Source organism: Globicephala melas, chromosome 20, assembly GCF_963455315.2.
Source record: "Globicephala melas chromosome 20, mGloMel1.2, whole genome shotgun sequence".
Classification (NCBI taxonomy): Eukaryota; Metazoa; Chordata; class Mammalia; order Artiodactyla; family Delphinidae; genus Globicephala; species Globicephala melas.
Window position 1 is genome coordinate 37864521 of NC_083333.1, and position 16592 is coordinate 37881112.

Sequence of the window (16592 nt, forward strand, 5' to 3'; positions counted from 1 at the left end):
AAAGGAATGGAAGGGGGAAGGGAATTCACATTAATGACCACATATCCTATGCTGTGCTCTCTGCAAATGAGAACTTATTCATATAGCGCATCACATTTTGTAAACTGATTTTATATACATTAAGTCTCAGGTACTCTTTGTCTCATAGGAGAGGTGTAAATATATTTTTGTTTATTTTGTGTGTTTCTGCAATTTTTTAAACAGTACAAGTGATGCTGTTTTATGTCCTATTTGGAGCCTGAGATTTTCTGGTTCCATAACCAGAAGCTGCTACCTAGCCCTTCTAATGGACGGGAGAGCTAGTTTATTCTTAGACTGTCTAGCTCTGAGCTTGCTCTGAATCTCAAGCTTTTCTATCCACAAAACACTCAGGGGGTTTCAACTATTTTTTATATATTAGATTTATTGGTACTAAGTTGATGACTTCCAAAATGTACTTTCATGCCCAGGTAGCTTGAATACAAGTCTCTTTCAGTGATCTAGAGCACATCATACAAATAACACTTTGCACCTTATATAAAGGCAATATTGCTGATTTTTCAACACGGTTTTTTTTTTTTTCTGGCCGTACCACACAGCTTGTGGGATCTTAGTTCCCCAAACCAGGGATTGAACCCGGGCCACAGCAGGGAAAGTGCCGGGTCCTAACCACCAGACCACCAGGGAACTCCCCCAGACACTTTACTAATTATATTACTCCCTTCTCCCCCAGATGTGGGCAGAAAAGGCATTTTTACTCTCCTTTTACAGGTGAGAAAAAACAAGATCAGAGGTGTTAAGTGCTATGACCCTAGTGACCCGATCTCCTGTCCCCAGTTTGGGGCTCTCTGCAAGCCCATGCTCCTCCTTTCTCATGACCCTCCCCTCCTCCTCTGACCCTCACCAAAACTACTTTTAATCCTTTTGGAAGAGAAGCCCACCTGCACAATGGTACACATTGCCTTCACACAGTCAGAAGCTTTGGACGGTTCCCCAAGTAAAGCTGGAAATATTAGAAGTAAAATGAAATGAAAGCAAAGTAGCCATCTGACAGAAGTTGCTTGTTCCCTTCTGCAGTTGAAGACCTCAAGTATTATTCCATTGATTTGTTGAACATTCCACATTGGCATATAATCTGGCAAATCTCTGAATTTATACCCCAGATCCCTGCCCAAATTTTAGCAAAGAGCCAGGGTGGACATAGTGGTTTTTTCTGTATAGATCCTTGTGTTATGGGCGCTGGGATATATGGAAGCAGGGACTGAGCAAAGGACTCGGTGGGCGGGTGGAGAAGGACATGTCCAGATGACGACCTGTTAGCGGCGGTTGTTGTCGTGGTCATCTGTGATAGCAGCAAGAACACAAGCACACTGAAGAGGTGGAGAGAGGAAGCCTCACACTCCTCTGCCTCTGAGGCAGGACAGGATGGGGTATATGAATGTGAGGAGTCACAGTAGACCTGCAGAGAGTCCAGCTGAGTAGGGGAATATTTGTCTTCCAGCCTTGCCTTTTCTTGAGTACTGGCCCCTGGGAACCAGTGGAGTAATCCTGAACATAGTTACTATATTTCACGCTACAGAATTTTCTGAGTAGATAGCCACTTTTTCAAGAGATATCTTTTTCACATTTTGTTGTTGCCAGTCATAGGCTTAAGTGTGGGTTTCTTTTACTCCTCAGCGGCACTCAAACTTTGACTGATTCCTAATTTATTTGGCTGTGGACTGACAAAAAGCTGTCCCATCAGTGTTCAATGATCAAAAACAGTCCCTTCTTTTTTGACAGATGAAGAAACATCTATACAGAATGCAGAAGGATCGTTGATGAAGGTGTTACAAGCCCGCAAGAAGAACACCACCACTGAGCTGACTATTGAGTCAGAGAGGGCGTCATCAGATAAAAGTGCTGTCACCTTGTCAGGCTTCATGAATGAGCAGCTGGACTTTAAGAATAAAAGTGATATTATCAGTACACTAAATGACATACTGCCTTATACCTCAGAGGGAAATCTAGGAGATGTGGAATCAACATTATTCCCATTCATTCAACTTCTTTTCTCAAATACACCAGATGGAGATATGCCGCAGGGCCTTTTGAAAGGCAATACAAGGAGCCCTTCTGTTAAACCTGTACCCAAGAATTCAACTCATAAAAACAAATTGAGGAAACTCCATTTTGTGGAACATTTGTTAGATGCAGAAACTCAAGAAAAAATTGATGAGGTTAAAAAGGAAGAAAAACCTGCCACGCGTACGCGTTCCAACATTTCAAGTGCCACGTTTAAAAGCTACATCTTTCAAAAGAAATTGCAAACTGCCCAACCACAGAAAGACAGCCTCGCAAACACTGAGAGTACAGAGGAAAGGCTGCTGAGAGTGAACAGGGTCCTCAAGGGCCCAAGGGGCATACAGAAAATGCACCTCAAAGCAGTGGGAGATGAGAGCGTCAGGGGGAAACAGAATGCCCAGCCATCTGAGGCGAACACTGCTGAAGAAAGAAGGCTCAGGAGGCCATCCCCAAGAAAGCTGAAACAGCTTCTCATGGTTCAGAGTCCCAGGAAGCTGGTGGGAAAGTCCTCCAATGCAGAGTCTTCATTCATAAAGGAACACAAGGCAGCAGGCTCCTCTTCCCGGAAACAGTACTTCAAGGGCAGGCCTTCTGCCTCCATCCCTCCAAAATCCCCATCTGAGGTTAAAAGCACATCAAAAGACTTATCCAACACTCTTCATGTTTTAGAGGATGCGAAGGCTAGAACTAGAAACATTAAGGACTTCGAACTAATCTCACATTCTGGAAAAAAATACATCTTCCATAAAATTAGGTCTCATCGGGTCCACAGAAAACCCAAAGGCAAAAGGAGTGGAAAGTTCAGAAAGAAAAGTTCACTCACTAGAATGATGCTTGCAAGCCCTCCGTTCTCTGTACTGAGGAGTCTCATAAATTCCCCTCCACGAGAGGCTGTTTCATCTTCAGGAGAAGTGACTTCTCAGGAAAAGCCTTTTCCAGAATTATTTTCTCCTTCAGACCCTTCTACAGAAAACACTACTTCAGGAAACAATACTGCACAAAATGTTTCTGAAGAAATTATTTCTACAGGAAACTCTACTCTGCCAGGAGGAACCGGCCCTGGAAACACTACCCATAGGAACGTGTCCACTGCACATTCTACTGTTGCTGCAGACAACAGTATGCCAACTGTTCAACACACCAACCAAACACGATGGGAGTACCACAACACGGGCACTGAATTATCCTCTAAGCCCACAGGCTTCGCTTTCCCAGGGCTCACATCCCCGGGTGATCAAGTTGAAACTCAGCTAAACCAGCAGCTACGGTCCCTCATCCCCAACAATGACGTGCGAAGGCTCATTTCTCATGTTATCCAGACTTTAAAAATGAACTGCTCGGAGACCCACGTGCAGCTGGCCTGTGCCAACCTCATCTCTAGAACAGGCCTCCTGATGAAGCTTCTCAGCAAGCAGCAAGAAGTAAATGTGTCCGAAGCGGAGGGGGATACGGACCAGTGGAAAGCTGACAACTACATCAGTGACAGCACAGAAGCCCAGAGTGAGCAGAAAGGGCAGGAGTCAACTGAGGTGAGGGTAACCCCTGACACATGGGAGCTGGACTTTTACTCAGTTTAGGACACGCCATTAACGTGCCCAAGCAGGAATGCCACGGGCTCCTAGTCTCTATCTTATCTTCAGCCATGAAACGGGCTAAGACAGTGATCTCCCACTTTGCTCATTTAAACAGTGTGCCACTCTTCCTAAGGAAGACGAGAAAATGCATAACACAAGATAAATAAGGTGTAGATAAATAAATTGTAGAAGAAAATGCTAATGATAAGATTAACATTACAATTGGCTTGTTCTTATAGAAGCTACTCGCCTGAAAGGATTGGGTTTTATGGTAGTTTAAGAATAGTTAGCTAGCGTTTAGAATAGGTTTAAGAATAGTCAGTTTTCATCCCTTTTATCTCCTTGTTTTTAAAAAGTTGTTATTTGTTTTTTTAGCTCACAAAAGAAGTTCCAGCATATGGCTATAACAACAGACTCATCTTGGCAATATCCATATCTGCAGTAGTGACGATTTGGGTTACAATTCTCTGTCTCGTTGAGGTAAGGACAATACTTAATTCAGATTCAGAACTCACAAGCTGAGAATGAAATCCACCTTTCCACCTACTACTACTTGATTCTTCTCTTTAGTCATAAGGACTGACATACACTTTGTTCTTTTCTTGAAAAGTATATTCCTAGGATGATTTTTTGTATTTTTGTTTTGTTTTTGTTTTTTCTCTGGGGGGCTGCGTTGGGGCTTCATTGCAGTTCATGGGCTTCTCACTGAGGTGGCTTCTCTTGTTGTCGAGTACGGGCTCTTGGCACGTAGGCTCAGGAGTTGCGGCGCACGGACTTAGTTGCTCCGTAGCATGTGGGACCTTCCCAGACCAAGGATCGAACCCGTGTCCCCTGCACTGGCAGGCGGATTTTTTTTTTTTTTTTTTTTTTTTGCGGTACGCGGGCCTCTCACTGCCGTGGCCCCTCCCGCCGCGGAGCGCAGGCTCAGCGGCCATGGCCCACGGGCCCAGCCGCTCCGCTGCATGCGGGATCCTCCCGGACCGGGGCACGAACCCCCGTCCCCTGCATCGGCAGGCGGACTCTCAACCACTGCGCCACCAGGGAAGCCCCATGGCAGGCGGATTCTTAATCACTGCGCCACCAGGGAAGTCCCCACAGGATTTTTAAAGGAACTCCACTCCCAGGAAATCTCTATGGAATTGGATCCATGATAACAAGCCATTGGACTATTTTGACAAGTTAAGTTTATAGGAAGGCCAGAGTTGACATGATAGTAAAATTCCTTCAACTCAGAAAACGATGCTGATTTGATGTACTCAGCAGTCACTCTCATTCTACTTTTGATTTCTTTCCTTGTTGGCTGAAATGATGAGAGATATACGATCTCCAAAGTCATGGAGCTATCAGTCACCCTGGGAGAGGTAAAAGGACATGCCTAAACGATAAAAGTGTGATCTTTTCAATTCCTTAGGTTTACTTAGCATCTTTCTTCTCCGGTGTATTAGGAATTGTGTAGATAGGTTCCATTAAACCACTGCAAGTAAAATCCTGCAGCAGGCTACCCTAAAGTATGTCATATTTATAGTAGCCTATTCCTGGAGGTAGCCTGTTTACCTTTTGTTCGGTTACACAATGATTTATTACTTTTCCCCACAGGCAGTTGCTAACATTAAAAGAGTGGTTTTAATAAGCTGACAATCTTGATTCTACCCTTCGAATCCAACCTACTTTATTTACCTTTTCTCTTGTAATGGCCTCCCTCCATTCCAGCCACAGCAGCTCCTCACTATACGCTCGTTACACCATACCCATTCCTACTTTGGTCTGTGCCTTTGCCCATCTAAAATTCCTTTATTTTGCTTTGCCTGTGGAAGTCCTATGAATCTCTGAAAAGCCAACTCAAGTTCAGATATCTGTCTTCGTAAAGCCTTCCCTGAATACTGCAGCCCTCCTGATCCCAGTCCTGTGAGGTTTGTCACCATTTCTTAGGGGCCATAGCAAAGCGGTCCCTCCCCTCAGAACTCACAAAAGTGGTAAGCAGTTTTTTAAAAGGCAGCCCCCCAAGAGAGAAACACCAAAGTTAGCACATCATGGAGCTGAGCAGAGATGCGTAAGGACCAATGGCTTGCGGGCCTATCAGACTTGAATACAACCTGACATGATGTACTAACTTCTAACAAGAAATGTGTCTATCTGCAGGAGGGTTGGTCAGTAGTGAAAGCATAGAAAAGGTGAGGAGAGACCAGCATGGGCAGTGCCCATCCTCACATTGCCCGAGAGTAGAGATGGCACCTTAGGCAGCATAACTGACGAGTCAGGCCCCCTAGCCAGGCTGTGCCTGTGGAGGAGATGGACGGATCCAGCTACCTCAGGCCTTCCCATTAAATTCTCGATTCAGCTGATTCCTTTTCTAATTCTGTTCTCACCAAGTAGCCTCCGATTGTGTGATTGTGCTTTAGTGTGCCACGGAGGCCTGTCTCCACAGAAGGCAATTCTCTCATTGTGCAGACACGGATGCCCTGTGTGTAGAAGAGATGTATTTCTCATTGTCAAGTAATAATTTGGCATTCTGATTTTTGATCAATCCTGTGATATTGATAAAGTGCGACCGCCACAACAGGAAGACGTGAGTTCTCTCTTGGTGAGGAAGAGTATGATTTCTGAGCCAGGAGGCTGGGGACTGGCATGGGGTCAGCTTGCTAGTCATTGGCCATTGCCCAGACTGTACCCTCTATATCTCCAGGTGGCATATGGCCTCTTGCCTTTTTAGAATTTCGGGAAAGTCCCCTTTTTATTGTTTTTAACTTCTAGGTAGTTTAACCTTACATTTGTTTTGTTTTGTTTTGTTTTGGCCTGCAGGATCTTCGTTCCCCAAGTAGGAATTGAACCTGTACCCTCGGCAGTGAAAGCGAGGAGTCCTAACCATTATTTCCTCTCCCCACTTATGTGATAAGCTTTTTGAGGACAGGGGCCATGCAGTGTTCTTCCTATGGTAGACAATAATGGGGTTCAACGGAACAGAGATGAGGCATTATGTCAATTCCACAGTGAGGAATAATGCAGCCGAATATTTATTTGAAGTAGCATAGAGTCCAGCAGTAGACCCATGTGTTGTTAAGACTTTTGAAATGTCATGTTTCAATATTCCAATCAGTGGAAGAAAATGAATAAATGGTGATAGAATAACTGCCTAACTCCTTGGGGGTAAATAATAGCAGATCCCCATTTTTCATCTTAAATAAACGTATTTCCATAAATGTGAAAAAGACCACATAAAGGCATTAGAAGAAAATAAAAGCAATATTTTTATAATCTTATGGTGGGAAAGAGCCTTCAGAGCCTGATGCCACAAGCAGAGCCTTTGATACATTCCACCATCTTGTCTGTGACACCAGCTTAGCACTGATTCATGCCAAGCGTAAGATGAAGAGTTTTCCATATATTGTCTGATTTAATGCCCACAGTCCTGTGAGGATGATATTACTATCCCTCCTTCATCGATGAAGGAGATCAGTGTGAGGGCCCAGGGGCCAAACCAAAAGCAGAAGCCAGTTTCACCCGACTGCAAAGCTTGTGCTCCCTACTCCACTCTTTTGTCTTGTCTCCTTAGAGACAAAAACACTGGAAAGATTCGAAACCCTGAAATTCAATGAAAGCCAGTATTTCTTTACTATGAAGAAGAGTTGTTTGTTTGTTTGTTTGTTTGGAGGTGGCGGGATTTGGCCATGCTGTGCAGCTTGCGGGATCTTAGTTCCCTGACCAGGGATTGAACCTCGGGCCACAGTACTGAAAGAGCCAAGCCCTAACCACTGGACCACCAGGGAACTCCCAAGAGTTTCATGAGTCAACAAGAAGAAGACAAACAGTCCAGGGGAAAGTGGGGCAAGGGCTGTGAAGAGTAGGAGGTGTGTTGATAGTCTGCCACCGTATCTGCCTGTCCTCTCCTCATGGCTCAGGTGGGGTGGGTTTTGTTAGCCAGGCCTTTGTCACCTCATGACGTAAAAATCATCTCTAGGGCTTCCCTGGTGGCACAGTGGTTGAGAGTCCGCCTGCCGATGCAGGGGACACGGGTTCGTGCCCCGGTCCGGGAAGATCCCACATGCCGAGGAGCGGCTGGGCCTGTGAGCCATGGCCCCTGAGCCTGGGCGTCCGGAGCCTGTGCTCTGCAACGGGAGAGGCCACAACAGTGAGAGGCGCGCGTACCAAAAAAAAAAAAAAATCATCTCTAATATTTTCTTCAAGTACTTTTATAATCTGTCTAGAATTTGTTGTATTTGTTTTTTAGTGTGGTTGAGGTAGGGGATGTAACTTTTTCCCCCTACATGAAGATCTAATTCTCTTCAAATCTTTCACTGAATGGTTTATTCTTTCTTCCCTGGCATAATATACTCTCTTCATCTGGACTGTATTCTGTGATCCAGTTATCTTGTCCTGTACCAGTACCAGTATCACACTGCTTAATTCTAGTTGCTCTGTAACATATTTTATATCTGGTAGGGCAAAGTCCTAATCTTTGACCTTCTTTTTCATACATTTCATAACTATTCTTACATATATTCTCTCCCAAATGTCAGCTGGCCAGGTTTCATTTAAAAATTATTTTGGCTATAAGTGGATTGCATTGAATTTGTAGTTTCATTTGAGGAGAACTGACCTCTTTACAACATTCTAGGAGGATGGTATCTCATGCCATGTAAGTACTTCTTCTTCATGTCCTTCTGAGAAGTTTTAATATTTTCATCACATAGGTCTTACAAATTTGTGGTTAAGTTTATTCCTAGGTACTTTATGCATTTTTATGGATATAGTAAATGGGATGTTTCTTCTGTTGTTTCGTTAGTTATTTGTGTTATATGGGAAAGCTATTGAGGCTTATATGTTGATCTCTTGATTTTGTATGGAGTTATCTTACTCATGTTACTTCCAATAAAATTTCTGTTGATTCTTTTGGTCTTTTTAGGTCCCTCGTTTCATATGCAAATACGTTTGTTTCTTGCTTTCCAATACTTCATTTCCAATCCTTGGTTTTTCTTATCGTACTGATTAAGACCTCCTCCACAATGATCAATAGTAGCAGTAATTATTGGGCATCCTACTCTTGTTCTTGACTTTAAAACAATGCTTAGGTTTCTGCCAGATACTTTTATTTTCTTTTCCTACTTCTAAGAGTTTTTATTAGGAATTATCTGTTGAACGTTATCTAAAACAGTCAATGAAATATATCGCTGGCTGCATGCAAGACCCTAAGTTAGGTACTGTGGAAGAGTCAAAGGAATTTTAAACAGGGTAGAATTCCTTTCCTTAAAAAAGTTATCATTCTCACTGGGTAGATAAGATTTAAAGTAAAAAGGAATGAATAAGGATTTGGAAATAGTTGTAATGGCTAATCATGATCATGTTTTCTTTCAAAACAGATTTATTCTCATAGAATTGCAAATGAGGAGGATAAAAAAAGAAGCAGAAGGTAAATATTGGTCTTTGAAAGCAGAATTTTACAACTAGAGGAAAACATAGAACTCATCTATTTCAATTTACTCACCAAAGGCAGGAAGAATGTTTAATTACCCTAATGGTTTAACCTAATTTATGTATCAGCAGAATTAGCTCCCCAGCCCAAGCTGAGTTAGAACAGGACTGGCACAGATTCATCTGCTTTCACTAGTCCTTTAAGGAAAGAGGGTGGACGGGGAGGGGTTTTGGTTGTACCTGTTCCTGCTGGCCTGACGCCTGGTTCCTAGGCATCAGGCCAGGCCAGAGGCCTTCTAGGAGGCTCTGGGGTTGGGAGGGCCACATGGTTGGGGATTTAGGGGCTGGCCTCACTCAAAGCTGACGAAAGGTAGAACATATGAGCCCCTTCTGTAAAGTGGCAAGAAAACTTCCCTTCTCATCCTACTGTTTTTCAGGCCCCTACTCTCTATTCCCTTTATCCCAACGTCATAGAATTTTAACCGGGAGAAACTTTAGACTGTAGTTTGTCTCATCCTTTTAGAATAAGGAACTGGAGAAAAAGAAAGGGAAAATATCTTGCCCCATGGTCATACTGCTAGTGATTATGAAAAAGAAGATGGTCCCTGTCCACTGAGGACTTCTCTACTGATCACACTGTGCTTGGGCTGTGAGCTAGGTTTTTTTGTTTGTTTGTTTGTTTGTTTTGTGAGCTAGGTTTTCTGTCACAATTCAGTAGACACATACTATATGGACAAAAGTAGTTTCTGAAACAAACTTACTGTGCACTCAGATTTTTTTTTCTGTTCTATTTGTATTCAGAAAGAGTATTTTGTGTTTCCCTGCTGGTCATGGCCTTTAAACCGATTTCACAATTCACTGACACCTCAGTGCTACCCTGCAGTATGAAAGTCAGAGAGCTATAGATAACTTTGCTTGTTGGGTTCACGTGTTTACTTGGTGTGATTCAACTTATAGGATAGAGCAGCCAGGAAAATAAAAGCACCTTCTCCCCACACCCACACCCCCAGCAAATGCTGCATGTGCGACTAAGTGCGAAGCGGACTGGTGTGAAGCGCATCTAGAGAGTAACGTGTTTCTGCCCAGGGCCGTCGTGCAGTGTTTTCACCGCACGAGGGCACTTGGCCAAGGGCCAGGAAAGGTGAACAGGGCTGAAAATCCTGCCTATACTCCATGCTAAGCCACATGCAGTGGTCTCCCCGGAGACACTGGGGGTCCACTTTGGACGGACACAGAGAACTTCTGGAAGGCCAGCGTGCATGGAATGAATTTCAAGATCCCGGGTCTGTGGTGATTTTTGCTCATTGTGATTATGGACTGAGGTACCCGTTTAGTCCTAATAAGACCAGAGATAACACATTGTGAGAGAGGTGAAAAATGACACGTGACACTAACTGTGTGTGTTTTCCTCCGAGGGGCTTTTTTCGATTTCTGCGGCGTAAGAGAAGCTCAGGGGAAAGTGAGAGTCAGGTAAATTTGAGGAGGGTAAAGTACTGTGGCCAGAGAAAGCAGGGGAGATGCAGAATTAATACTTCCCTTTCTGTGTTCTAGGAGGGCGATTTCGGGAGAAGGCGGCCACTTTGGCTTAAGGATACCTATAGGCCCCTCAACGCCACATGCATGGAAAACATGGCACAAAAGCTACACGACAGGGAGTCTTCTGATGAGGATGAGATATTCTATAAGGATGCAGGGTAAATGATAGGGGACAATTTAAAATTCTCATCTAAAATGAGGAAATAATGAAAATTATAATTGTTCTTTTCAAAATTAAAAGCCTTGGCATTACTCTTCTTACCCCAGGGAAGTCATCAAAGCCCCAGCAGAGAAGCTTCTGGCTGCCTATTGGATTGATGAAGAGGCGGGTGAGGAAAGTGAGACAGCACACGAGATTGCCACAGAGTGAGCCCTGTTCTGCCTCAGGCCACCTGCAAATGTTATTTTCTTCTTAAAATGGCTTCTCATATTGGCTTCTCAGCATAGCCTGTAAAAATACTTATTTTTCTGATATTAAAATGTATAAATTCATAACCAAGTTTAACCATGTGGTAAAGGAATTAAAATGTAAATAGTTGAATATTTATATACCAATAACAAGGGCCTGCAAGAAGAAGCAGGGCTGAAACTAGAATCCCTCGTGCAGCCAGTACTTCCACAAGAGGAAATGTGGGCAAAGGAGGATGAGTAGAAGGATGAAGAGGGGCTTCCCTCCCTTGTTTCCCCAGCATCATCCGTCCCTGGGAACTGGAAAACATACCATCCGCAAGGGGCGTAGGTCATTCAATCAAATAACAATCTATTCTGGCGCCCTCTCTCTCCTGGTTCATCAAGTACCGGTTACTTACAACATGCTCGACCTCCTGCCCATAGAGGGTCATCTACCTCTGGCCCCTCACGTACGGTCATTGGGGTTGCAAGAATACTTGCATCACTGGGCCTCCCTCCACTGTGGAGCCAAGGCCTGACTTTTCTCCCAAGTTCTCAAACTCATGACAAATGTGTACCCTGTCTTGGTAGGGGCTTCTCCACCATTTCAAGCTGGTGGAAATTCCCATTGGGTTGGTTTTTTTTCTTTAAAAATAAATCCCAACCCTTGGATAACTAGCAGGGAGGTGCCAGAAAGACAGGGTAAAGAAGAACGTGCGAGAGCAGCCATTGCCAAAGACGGCCCTCCTCAGGCCCTGGCCTCTCCTGACCCTGCTGCAGGTCAGCTGTGTGCCGCTCGGCTCCCTGCAGCTCAGCCCAGCACCAAACCTAGCCACCTCCTGCCTCAGCCAGCACAGGACCCGGGCTGCATGATTCCAAATGATTCACTATGTGAATAAGTTCTCATTTGCAGAGAGCACAGCATAGGAAAAGTGGCCATTAATGTTAATTCCCTTCCCCCTTCCATTCCTTTATCTTGTTCCATTATGTATGCATCAGTTATATAGCTTAATAATGTAACCAAGAATCTGATTTTTAGCAAGGGGGTAGCTCTTAGAATCTTAGGGAGCTGGAACTCTGAATGAATGAATTAAAACAATGCAATTACACCACTAATTTTAAAATTTATCATCATTGATTAAAAATAAACATTAAAAAATTAAATTAACAATTTATTATCCCGCAATTGAGACTCACCACAAGGTGTCACGTCTGTCAGGCATTCACTGTCACAACGCAGCTTGACTGTCTTACAGACAACCTCAATAGTATTTTTAAATTGGCAGAGGCAGCAGCCCATACGGCTAGGTAAGATCCTATAAATGGAAACACTGGTCATTAAAGTTGTGATAAAAGAGTTACTTGAGTAGGTAGAAGGGGGAGTCCAAGGCCCCCACAGACCAGTGCAAAAAGGAGTTCTTGGGGCTCATGGGCTGGAGAACAGGATAGGGGCCGGTTGGCCAATTGCTGCTCTTGACTGTCGTAAATAAATATAGAGGAGGAGAGAGGTGCCCAACAGAAGGATTAGGATGGCAGTAGGTATGATATGCCTAGAAAAAAGGGAATAGGGATTAGAATTGGGGGACATTGATCTGTAATTTAATTCAGAAGTATCTCGTACCAACTCCAAAGCCTCACTTTGGGTTGAGAGTACACAGGAAGAAGGCAGACTTCTAAGAAGAGTCTGAATAAGACCTCACCTTCTGGAGTCCCTTTCTCAGTTCCTATATGTCAGTAGTAATATATTAGAAATTATTCTGGTAATAAAAAAGCATCATGTGGTTAAACAATAATAGAGATCGCATTGGCCAAATCTGGACAAATGGAACATTCCAAAGAATAACATGATCATTATAAGGTATAACATAGTTAATTTAGAAAAAAAGCACATGAGCTCATAATGATACTCAAAATGAAAAGTGGCAGAGCTCTTCTTTATAGAATCATGTCAGCTAATAAATGCAAAAGGAATGATAGATTAGGAAAGTGTCATTTTACAACTATCAATGTAATAATCGATTCAGACAAGGCTTATCATTGATGCACAGTTGGGTGAAGAGTTGTTTGAAAGTAGGATCTCCACTGATCCCAAAGTATGGGACCTCATATTATTTATCAATTACCAAGGGGAAAAATAACTTCACAATGGAGAGATATGGAAGAAACCACCTTAATCAAGGGATCAGACTTAGCACTGGGCCACCTGAAGTGATGAAGTATGAAGAATACATCACCTATATAGTATTCTTCCCCAAAATATTTACTTTGAATCAAATGAGGAAACAGACAAATTCAGACTGTGGGGCAATTTACAAGACAACTGGCTTAGACTCTTCAAAAATGCCAATGTCATAAAAGACCAAAAAAAAAAAATAGTAGGGAAATATTCTAGATTAAAGGAAACAAAGATATGACATGCAATGACTAATCTTTAATTGGACCCTGTATGAAAATAAAACAGACTTAAAGAACGTTATTGGCTACTGGCCAAGATGAAGTAACAAGGACCAATTTAACCTCCCACCTGAAACAATGAAAGCATCAGGCAGAACATATGAAACAACAGTTTTCAAGAAACTGCACGTCAGGCAATACAGTTCAGTGATCCCCAGGAGATGGAAAATGAATGAAGTGATACCTATAATAGCCCTAACTTACTTCTCTGAGAGAGTTTCCAGGTCATGGTATGGGGAAGAGATGTCCAGGCTGAGACTGGTGGACTCCCTGACTGAGGAAATGGAGCTGAGAGTCTGGGAAAACCAAGGTAACTAGAGTTCACAAAGCAGAGTATGAGAGAGAAAAGAAGTGCACAGACAACGAACTCTGGGGATATGCAGAGGGATCTCTTGAGAATTCAGCACAGTATTGGTCAGTACATTTGTGTGAGGAATTACTTGATGCCAGGAAAAGAACCACATGAAAGCATTAATAATAAGAATAACTGGTTATCACACAGGGTTGTAGGAATAGTACCTGTTCCTACAAGTCAGACTGGAAAACCTCATGATACTCAGAAAGGACTTGTCTCAGTAGTTGCAAATAATGAGCTCCAGACTAAAGGCTACGTGGACTCCTACCCAACGAATCTTAACAGCTAGACTTAAAAGAATAAAATTGTTCTGAGTAACTTAATTTCACAAAAGCAAAGCCCAAGCATTTTACAGGAATATAAATATATATAGCACACAATAAACTAAACTCACATCATCTGTTATCATATGAAAAATTGCCAAACATGCAAAGAATTAGGAAAATATGACCCATACTGAGGAGAAAAGGCAACCAATCAAAACTAACCCATAATCTATGCAGATGTTAGAATTGGCAGAAAAGAATATTTAAAAAGTTATTATACACGAAGAAAAGTTGTTATAACTATTTCATATGTTAAAAAACCCGGACTAGGGCTTCCCTGGTGGCGCAGGGGTTGAGAGTCCGCCTGCCGATGCACGGGACACGGGTTCGTGCCCCAGTCCGGGAAGATCCCACATGCCGCGGAGCGGTTTGGCCCGTGCGACATGGCCACTGAGCCTGCGCGTCCAGAGCCTGTGCTCCGCAATGGGAGAGGCCACAACAGTGAGAGGCCCATGTACCGCAAAAAAAAAAAAAAAAAAAAAAAAAAACCCAGACTAAATACTGAAAATCTTAAGTAGAGGCATGGAAAATGCAAAACAGACCCAAACTGAGCTTCTAGAGATTAAAAACAATGTCTAAATGAAAAAGACATTGAACGAGGTTAATGGCAGAAGAGACACCGCAGAAGACAGGGTCAGTGAACATTAAACCATAGTAATAGAAACTATCCAAGATTAAACAAAAAGAGTAACAAAACAAAACAACAACAAAAATGAATAGAGCATCAGTGAGTTGTGCAACAACTTCAAGTGGCCTATTCCATGTGTACTTAGAGTCCATGAAGGAGAGGAGAAATACATTGAAGAAATAATTGCCAAAATGTTTCCAAACTGGTAAACACTGTAAACCCACAAAGTCAAGAAGATCAATGAACTTTAAGCATAAGAAACATGGACTAAACTACACCAAGGCACAAAAAGTAATCAAATTGCTCAAAACCAGCAATAAAGGGAAAAATTTAAAAGCAGCCAGAGGAAAAAACTATACACTACATACAGAGGAACAAAGATAACAATGACAGCAGAATTCTTGTTGGAAACAATGTAAACGAGAACTCAGTGGAATAACATCTTTAAAGTAGTGAATTGAATTCTATCAACCTAGAATTCTATACCCAGATCTGTCAAAACAAAAGCAAAATAAAGACTATCTCAGACATACAAAAGCTGAAAGAATTCATTACTAATAGACTTTCCCTATAAGAAATGTTAAAAGAAGTATTTTTAAGTAGAAGGAAAATGACACCAGATTGGAATAATGATCTACAAAAAAGATTAAAAATACTGGAATTGGGAGTTCCCTGGTGGTTCATTGGTTAAAAATCTGCTTGTCAATGCAGGTGACACGGGTTCGATCCCTGGTCCAGGAAGATCCCACATGCTGTGGAGCAACTAAGCCCGTATGCCACAACTACTGAGCCTGCACTCTAGAGCCTGTGTGCCACAACTACTGAAGCCCATGCACCTAGAGCCTGTGCTCTGCAACAACAGAAGCCATCCAATGAGTAGCCGGTGCACCACAACAAAGAGTAGCCTCTGCTAGCCACAACTGGAGAAACCCCAGGCAAAGCAGCAAAGACACAACGCAGCAAAAAAATACATTAAAAAAAATACTTAAGTGCTTCCCTGGTGGCAGAGTGGTTGAGAATCTGCCTGCTAATGAAGGGGACACAGGTTCGAGCCCTGGTCTGGGAGGATCCCACATGCCACGGAGCAACTAGGCCCGTGAACCACAACTACTGAGTCTGCACTCTAGAGCCCGTGAGCCACAACTACTGAGACCATGTGCCGCAACTAGTGAAACCCGTGACCATAGAGCCCGTGCTCTGCAACAAGAGAAGCCACCGCAATGAGAAGCCTGCATACTGCAATGAAGAGTAGTCCCGGCTCGCCACAACTAGAGAAAGCCTGTGTGCAACAATGAAGACCCAATGCGGCCAAAAATAAATAAACAAATTAAGAAAAGAAAAAAAGGGAAAAATCACATAGTCATTGCAATAGATGGAGGAAAAGAATGAGAGAATCTAACATCCATTCCTGATTAAAGAAAAACACAGCCCTCAGTAGACTAGGAATGGAAGGAGACTTCCTCAACTTGATAAATGACTTCTACAAAATACCTAACATCATATTTAATGGTGAAGGACAAAGTACTTTCTCTCCAGGATCAGGACAAAGGCAAGGATGTCTGTTCTCATTACTTCTATTTGACATTGCACTGAAGGTTCTAGCCAGTGCAATAGGGCAACAAAAAGAAAAGAGATATTCAGAATGGAAAGGAAGAAGTAAATCTATCTTTATTTACAGATAACATGATTATGTAGAAAACCTGACAGAATCTACAAAAATGCTACTGGAACTAATAAATGAGTTTATCAAGTTTGCAGGATACGAGATCAACATACAAAAAGATTAATTTATCTCAACAAACAATCAGAGATCAAAGTTTTAAAACACTACTTATAATAGGATCAAACAGATAAAATACTTAGAATAAATCTGACAAAAG

General features: G+C 42.6%; 1 protein-coding gene and 1 pseudogene across 1 annotated transcript in view; one reads left to right on the forward strand and one right to left on the reverse strand.

Annotated features, from left to right (window-relative positions):
* The window catches only part of LOC115848296 (RAD52 motif-containing protein 1-like), a 59813-nt pseudogene that overhangs the window by 12402 nt on the left and 30819 nt on the right, over positions 1-16592 (reverse strand).
* Positions 1-16592, forward strand: part of LOC115850448 (leucine-rich repeat-containing protein 37A2-like) — a 32117-nt gene that overhangs the window by 538 nt on the left and 14987 nt on the right. The window contains exons 2-7 of the mRNA XM_060289931.2: positions 1762-3572; positions 3993-4097; positions 8972-9021; positions 10439-10493; positions 10575-10717; positions 10827-10925. Of these exons, the coding sequence (XP_060145914.2) occupies positions 1762-3572; positions 3993-4097; positions 8972-9021; positions 10439-10493; positions 10575-10717; positions 10827-10925 (2263 nt within the window). The remainder of the gene's footprint in view (positions 1-1761; positions 3573-3992; positions 4098-8971; positions 9022-10438; positions 10494-10574; positions 10718-10826; positions 10926-16592) is intronic.